The sequence below is a fragment of the Stenella coeruleoalba genome (assembly GCF_951394435.1).
Source record: "Stenella coeruleoalba genome assembly, chromosome: X".
Lineage (NCBI taxonomy): Eukaryota > Metazoa > Chordata > Mammalia > Artiodactyla > Delphinidae > Stenella > Stenella coeruleoalba.
The window spans coordinates 20,799,521-20,807,768 of NC_137152.1; the positions used below are offsets into that span (position 1 = coordinate 20,799,521).

The following is an 8,248-nucleotide window of genomic DNA, read 5'->3' on the forward strand; positions in this document are numbered from 1 at the left end:
TGCTGACTCAGCTCAGCAGACGGAAATGTCCCAGGACCCGCCAAGAGTCAATGAAAGGCCCTCGTGCCAGGCCTGCGGGAAGCTCCCCCAGAAACACCCCCCCCACCTCCGTCCCGCCCTGTCCCGCCCTGCCCCGGCCCCGCCCCGCCCCTGCTGGCCTCCTGGACCCCAGATGCGCATGACCGGATGTGACGTCCTCCTAACCGCGCTGTGAGGACGCGCCATTTTTGAGATCTGCCGACCAGCGAGGGTAAGCCGCGGGAGGAGTGCCAGGTCTCGTCAGGTGTCAAGGTGTGAGGTGACCCCAGTTAGAAGTGCAGGGACACGCCCCCGACACCCCCAATCCGCATTCCCTCCAAAAAGAGGCGGCCACACAGGCCCCGCCCACCCCGCCCCTGCTCTCGGCCCCAGAGGCTCGGGCCTGGCTGTTAGGCCCAAAGTCCATCCGCTTCCCCAGCGGGGTCTCGGGCAAGGAAGGCCTCGCTCTGAGGCTGGTGGACCCTGGCTCAGCTCAGTACAGGGAGCGCCCCAGGCCCTGTGGCGTGAAGGACGGGACCCTCGTGGGGACCGCGGGGCTCCACACCCCAGAATGGCGGCCACGCGGACCCCGCCCCTGACGTCGGCCCGGGAGCCTCCGGGCAGGTCTAAAGACTGAGGGGCTCCCTCAGTGCGAACGCGGACGGACGGACAGACGCGGGAGGCCCAGGGAGGAGGGGGCCTTGTCCTGAGGGGCTGGCCGCAGGTCAGCAGAGGGAGGCTTTCCAGGGCACGGGAGGAGTCAGGGCGAGGACCGTCCTCCCCGTCGCAAGGGCACCTCAGAACCCCTCCCCTGTTGTCAGCCGCTTCCTTCTGGCCACACACGGAGGAGGGAGGGCTGCTGTCTGAGAGGGGAGGTGCAGGCCAGCAGAAGGCGCGTCCCTAAGCACTCCCAAGAGTCAGCCCAAGCCCTTGAGTGAGGGCCAGTGGGGCCGCCAGCCACAGGGCCTCGCCCTGTCTGCCGCACGCTGCAGGCCTGGTAAAACTCTGCCACGTGCGGCCGCGTGGTCACCCTCACCGCCTCCGAATGGGACGCAAGGAGGTGTCGGCACTGGTGCGAGCAGATGGCCCTCGGGGCAAGAGAGGAGCTCCAGGCTGCACCGGCCGTCCAGGGAGGACCCCGAGTGAGGACTGAGGGAGTCACCCACCCCGAAGAGAAGGGACAAGAGAGATTGTGGCCCGTCCCCTCCTGTCAACCCTTAGACTCCCAAGAAAGGACTGTCAGGCTGAGACTGCCCGTACTTTCCTCTGCCAGGTTCAGGCTGAGACCGCCCGTAATTTCCTCTGCCAGGTCCGAGGGAGGTTAGAGCTTTGTTCTGAAGGGGCAGCCACCAGGCAGCAGAAGGGAGGGTCCCAGGACCCTTCGGTGGTGGGCTGAACGCTCCCTCCTTTCCTCCTCCTGGGTGTCGTGGAAGATGGTGGTGTGAACTTCAGAGCAGCAGAGGGGAGGGGGTGGGGGTGGGGGTCTTGGCAACAACTGTCATCCTGACTCTGAATGGGAACCGTGGGGACCTACCTCCCCTGCCAGCCCCCACTGTCACCCCCGTACCGCCCAGGCAAGGCTGGCTGGCTGTGGCCCAAGGCTCACTCTACCGTCCTCCACAGGGGTCTCAGGGGACAGGCTGAGCAGGAGAACAGGAGCCCTGTGGGTCCTCGAGCAGTGCCCTCAAGAACCCTGCAGAGGCGGCCTTGGTTAAAGCCAGGGAGGAATCTCCCCGCTGAAGGTGCTCACAGCAGCTCCTTGTCCCTCCCCCAGGTGCCCTCGTTGCCTGCCTTCCTGCGCACACTCCCGCCTGCTGGCCCTGACCTGTGTCATCATGCCTCGGCGCCGGAGGAACAAGCGCCATGGCCGCAAGGAACGCCACCAGGCCCGGGGGGAGACTCAGAGTCTCAAGGGTGCCCAGGCCACTGAGGAGGCGGCGGCGGCGGCGGCGGCGGCAGAAGAGATACAAGAGTCGCCGTCTTCCCCCGCTTCTGTTTCTCGGGATACTTCCCCGAGCTCCCCTGCTGCTGACACTCACCAGGAGCCTCAGGGAGCCCCAACCACTACCTCTCGTGATGAAGGGGTTTCATGCCCAGGATCTGAAGAGGGTGCCCAGAGCCAAGATGAGAAAAGTGCAGGTACCTCCCAGGCAGCACCTTCCATTCGCAGCAGTCGCAGAGATCCTCTGAGAAGGAAGTCCACAATGTTCGTGGAGATCCTGCTGGAGAAGTACATAACGAAGGAGCCCATACCGCAGGCAGCACTGCTGAAGACTCTCAACAAGAAGTACAAGAAGCGCTTCCCTCAGATCCTCAGCAGAGCCTCTAATATCATGGAGGCTGTCTTTGGCCTCGAGCTGAAGGAAGTCGACCCCAGCAGTCACTCCTACACCCTCATCAGGAAGATGGTCCTCCCCAGCGACGCAAGTCCGAGTGATGAGTTCAAGATGCCCACGTCCGGCCTCCTGATGACTGTCCTGGGCGCGATCTTCATGAAGGGCAACTGTGCCACCGAAGAGGAGCTCTGGAAATTCCTCAATGCGTTGGGTTTGTATGCTGGGAGGAGGCACTTGATCTTCGGGGATCCCGGGAGGCTCATCAGCAAAGATTTCGTGCAGCAAAAGTACCTGACATACCGCCAGGTGCCCAACAGCCATCCTCCACGCTATGAGTTCCTGTGGGGCCCGAGAGCCCACGCTGAAACCAGCAAGATGAAAGTGCTGGAGATTTTGGCCAAGATCATCGGTACCGTCCCCAGTGCCTTACCAGATCTCTATGAGGAGGCTCTGAAAGATGCGGAAGAGAGAGCAAGAGTGAGAGCCGCGGCCAGGGCTGCAGCTGTTGCTGAGGGCAGAGCCCCTTCCAAGGCCAAGGATCGCAGCTCCTCCCACATGTAGCGAGGGAGGCCGCGGGCAGTTAGTTCACTTTGTTTTGGAAGAAAGCAGTCAGGCTCCTAAATAGTGCAGAGTAGTAGGGATGGAGGGAACAAAGTATAGATCTTATTTATCTTCCTGTTTTAAACTAGTAACTTCTATATATTATTGATTGATTTAGGTTTTTTCAAAATTTTTTTCTTGTAATAGATAGTGTGTTTTCTTAAGAATAAGAATTCGTGAATGACATTGCTTGCATATTTATTGCTGTTTAAAGAGTTCTAAAGTTACAGTTTTGGTATATGTAACAGAAAAACGAACCATCTATATTTTCTGTATGATCCAGAAGTAGAAAACATGGCACTGCAATAGAGATTTTCATGGAAATGTGAAAGGCGACCACAGAAAATATTTAGAAACAAAAAATGGAGAAAACAGAGAGTAAAAGCCATTTAACTCATGGTTTGCCTTACTTCGTTTAAACTTTCTTTTGGTAGAAATAAAAGATACTTTGATTTACCTCATTTGTGAGTATTTGTTTCTTTTGCCCTAGTGCACTGCATATTCTCTGCTACCTACTGGATTAAAAATAAACTCTGATGGGAGGGTGGCACTTCGGGGTTCATAATAATCATATCATAACTGCCATTCATCAAAAACCCAATATTGCTTAATGAGTATGCCACTGCTTTACATGTAGTACATAACATTCCAACATTCACGCAGGATAGGATTTAGCAGACTCCCTTTACAGGTGAATAACTTGCAGATGTCTCAAGTTCACAAGACTGATTAAGTGACCTTGCTGGGTCTAGTCCCCTGGTCTGGAATAGTCTAGAGCCTACACTCTTCCACTCCTCCCAGCCTAAGCCAGACCTTACGTCTTTTAATTCATTTTTCTTCTCACCACTCCAAAATGTATCTCATGGGATAAAAGGGGCCCTGTTCCCAAAGCACTGTTTTGGAATACAGTAACAGTAACGCTGAATAAGTGAATGGTATGAATAAAAAAAAAATTTTTGGTGACAATGGGGTCTTCTACATATGCAATGTCAGATACCCTGAAAAGATCAGCATCTCCTCATTTACTCTTCAAGTTTCTCAGGGACATAAAAGTCTTGGTTTAAGAGCTGTGTCCTCAGGTCAGGGGAGGGAGGAGTCCCAGCCTCTGATAGTTACTCAAGGTGAGGACCTTAGAACAGAAGGGGGCCCCACAAAGTCTACCCTGCTTTCTCCCTTGTGTGGCCATGCGCAGAGCTGCCTGTCTGAAGGTACCCCTTCTTTTCCTCCGGGGCAAGGGTGGAGAGGTTCTCAGGGAGGTGAGTTCCTTGGTCTTGTGGCAGCATCTCCAATTCTGCCCAAGTAGGAGATCCTAACAGGCCTTAATTTGCTTCAGGGTGAGGACACTGGGTGCCGATGAGTGGACTCCCCATAACAAAGGGGACCACACAGAGGCCCCCGACAGGAGTAGCCAGGGAATAGGTCTCTTATCTCCCCTTCTGGTGTCTCAGGAAGGTGAAAGCCTTGGCCTGAGGCTGGCAGACAGACAGTAGGGAGGGTGGAGTCCCATATGCTACCTGAAGTCAAGGTAAGAAACCTGAGTTAGGACTGAGGGGCCACTGACTCCAGAAGAGTGGGGCCTTGTAAAGTCCTGCTCCTCAGAAGACCCCAACAGCTTTGGACAGATCTGGTTCATCCTGACTTCCAATTCAGAATTCCCAAGAAGGTAATGCCTTTGTGCTGAGGAGCACAGCTTCAGGGGAGTGGAGGGTGGAGTCCTGGGTCTGGTCAGGCATCACGATGAGGACCCTGAATGAGGAGCAAGAGGACCACTCACTCCAGAACAGAGGAGAATGCAGAGTCCCGCCCCTGAGGTCAGCCCCAGGAGGCCCAGGACAAAGCTTTCTGGCTGACCTGCCCCCTCTTTCCACTGGGGGTGGTCTCGGGGAGGCGAGGACCTTGGTCTATGGGGAACAGCCTCACTCAGTAGAGACTGGAAATCTAGTGACTCTAAATGAGGATAAAGGGACTCCACCTAGAGCAGAGCCCTGCCACTGGATACCTCCCCTTGGCAAATCCAGGAATGTTGGCATGGTGCGCCCCACGCCTTTCCTTTTAGAGCGTCTCAGGTAGATGAGGCACTTGGTCCCAGGGGCCAGCCTCAGGGGAGCACAGGGAGGAATTCCAGGTCATGCCAAGAGTCGAGCAGAGGACCATGAGGACTGAGGGAACCACCCAAGTCATAAAAGCGGGGACGCCACAGAATCCCTCCCTTACTGTCGGCCAGGAGTGACCACAGGCAGTCATGCCCACGTGAGGCAACCCTCACATCCTCCTAGGTGGTCTCGGGGAAGTAAAGGCTGTAGTATGAGAGCACAGGCCTCTCTAGGTCACGGGAAGAGCCAGCGTAAGGACTCCGAGTGAGGACCAAGGGGAACGCCCAACCGAAGAGAGACAGGAACAAACGCATAGCCCCACCACCCTTTCGGCCCGGGGAAGCCCCAGGCAGGGGTAGTTCCATGTGTCACCCACTTGCCTCCGGCTCGGGAGGACTCAGGTCGGTAGAGGGGAGAGTCCCAGATCCTGACAGAGTGAGGACTATTGAGGTCACAAACCCCAGAAGAGCAGAGCCCGGGGAATCTTGCCCTCTGTGTTAGTCCTCAGAAGCCCCTCAGAAATAGCTGTGGCTGCACGTGGCCTACTCTGACTTCTGCTTCTGGGGACTCAGGGTGGTGAGGACTTTGCTCCGAGGCTGGTGACTCAGCACAGGGGAAATTTCCAGGTTGTGCTAGGAGTTGGCGTGAGGACCTAAGGCTGGAGTGGAGCATGAAAACCATAACAATGGGGGCAGCACATCATCTCTCCCCTGCTGTCAGTCCTGGGAGACGCCTGGAGAGATGTCAGGCCGAGCAGAGGCAACCCTTAACTCCTCCCAGGGTGACAGAGAAGTGGGGACGGTAATAGGTGAAGAGAGGGAGAAATATAGGTCTTCCCAGGAGTCAAACTGAGGAAGGGCCTGAGTGAGGACCGGCGCGGCCAAGCATAATAAGGCCTGGATCTGCCGGCCCCGGCTTCCTGCCTTCAGAGACCACAGGTAGACGTGGGACATCAGGCTACCCTCACTTTCTTCTGTTGGCTCTCAGAGAGCAGTGGGCCTTTCTATGAGCACATGTCCTCAGGTAAAGAGACAGGAGCCACGGGCCTTCCCAGGAGTCAAACTGAGAACCCTGAGTGACGACTAAGGGGAACATGCCCCACCCGCTGAGCTGTGGGGATGACAAAGAGTCTAGCCTTGCCCCTGCTTTCAGCACTTGAAGGCTCAGGACAGGGCAGTCGGGCCGAGGCTCCTTTACATCAGGTCTAAGGGAGGTGAGACCCTTAGCCTGAAGGTAAAGCCATCAGAGGGCAGAAGGGTGGGTCCCAGGCCCTACGTGAAGCCAGCTGAGAGCACTGAATAGGGACTGAGGACCCAGTGATCCCAGGATAGAAAGGACTCCACAGAGCTGTCAGCACGGTGTTCCCCGTCAGGCCGGTGAGCTGGGCCACCACTCACTTCCTCCTCATGGGTCCCCGGGACCACTGAGGTGTCAACTGCAGAGCAAAAGAGGGGAGGAAGCCCAGGCCCTGGCTGCCGTCCACCTAAAGATCCTGAAGATGAACTGAGCAGACTCCCCGCCCTAGGACACGGAAGGTCCCACTGGCAGCCCCTTCTGTCACCCCAGTGACACTCAGGTAGGCTGGCAGCCTGTAGCCCAAGGCTCACTCTACCGTCCTCCACAGGGGTCTCAGGGGACAGGCTGAGCAGGAGAACAGGAGCCCTGTGGGTCCTCGGGCAGTGCCCTCAAGAACCCTGCAGAGGCGGCCTTGTTTAAAGCCAGGGAGGAATCTCCCCACTGAAGGTGCTCACAGCATCTCCTTGTCCCTCCCCCAGGTGCCCTCGTTGCCTGCATTCCTGCTCACACTCCCGCCTGCTGGCCCTGACCTGTGTCATCATGCCTCGGGGCCGGAAGAGCAAGCGCCGTGCCCGCGAGAAACGCCACCAGGCCCGGGGGCAGACTCAGAGTCTCAAGGGTTCCCAGGTCACTGAGGCGGCGGCGGCAGCAGAAGAAATAGAAGAGTCGCCCCCCTCCCCCGCTTCTGTTTCTCGGGGTACTCCCCCGAGCTCCCCTGCTGCTGGCACTCGCCAGGAGCCTCAGGGAGACCCAGCCACGAGCTCTCGTGATGCAGGGGTTTCATGCCCAGGATCTGAAGAGGGTGCCCAGAGCCAAGGTGAGGAGAGCGAGTCACACACGAGCGGGCCTGCCCCATCCTGGACGGTTCGCCTTTCCCTCCCCTACCTGGACACTGGTGGTTGCAGCATGCCCAGAGATCCTCCCTCTCGGGGTCAAGGACCACTGCTAGGTTTCCAGCCATACCAGGACCAAGCAAGACAAAACCGCCAGCACAGGTTGACGCAGGCGCACCAAGACCTACAAGGTGACTCAAGGTACCCCAGGGTTCATTACGCCTCACTTGTAATAACTTAGCATCGCGGCTTTTGCTTCCCCGCCCCACCCCATGGGTTCTGCTTGGGTGCTTATGGGTAAGTGCCTGCATACTAGCAGGAAAGTTATATAGCCTAAAGCTGTCGATCGATTTGTCAGTCAAATAACACAGGACACAGGGAGGGACCACCACTCTACAAAACACAGCCCTACCCCATCGCGGGGCTGCTTCTGGTTTCCAGACAGCCCGCTCTCCTGCTTTCTCGGGAGCGTACCTTTGCTCTGCTTAACTGAACTCTTGCTGCTTAAAACTGCTCTACGCCTCTCGACTGAACTCTTCCTCTTTGGGAGGGCAAGAGCCCAGGAAATCGCCATTCTGCCGGTGACAGTATGGATCGCATATTCATTACTTTTATCAGGTACAAGTTAAAGTTTTCATATTTCATAAAACAAATTTAGAAACCTTCCATTTTTTTTTTATGACCTAGAACAAGAAAACACAGCAATGGAAGAGGGATTTCCATGGAACTGTGAATAGACTCGGCAGTAAAATCATGCGGGTCAAGTAAAAAAAAGAAAAGAAAAAGCGTACATGGTGGTACATTTTTGGTTTGTTTTATTCTTTTAGTGCTTCTTTTTGTAAACCTGAAAGATGTTTTCTTAGATTACTCAAGATTGTGAGAGAAATTAAACAATAATAAAGTAGACATCCTTATCGTTGCCACTCTTATTCCCAACCATTAATTGAGCAGCTGCTCTTTGGAAGGCTCCGTGGCAGAACTGGGGATGGTAAGAAAAAGAAGACTGAGCCACTGTCCATAGACCTTCGGAGCCTAGGAGCTGCTGCCACGTCAAGATGGTGAGACACACTCT

The 8,248-nt window shown here is 56.0% G+C and overlaps 1 protein-coding gene across 1 annotated transcript; it reads left to right on the top strand.

The window, feature by feature from the left end:
• Positions 1-211: 211 nt before the first annotated feature.
• Positions 212-3,484, top strand: LOC307180407 (melanoma-associated antigen B4-like). The gene is made up of 2 exons (XM_079910648.1): positions 212-250; positions 1,793-3,484. The coding sequence occupies exon 2, from the start codon at positions 1,854-1,856 to the stop codon at positions 2,913-2,915; it is 1,062 nt and encodes a 353-aa protein (XP_079766774.1). The 5' UTR covers positions 212-250; positions 1,793-1,853; the 3' UTR covers positions 2,916-3,484.
• Positions 3,485-8,248: the final 4,764 nt, after the last annotated feature.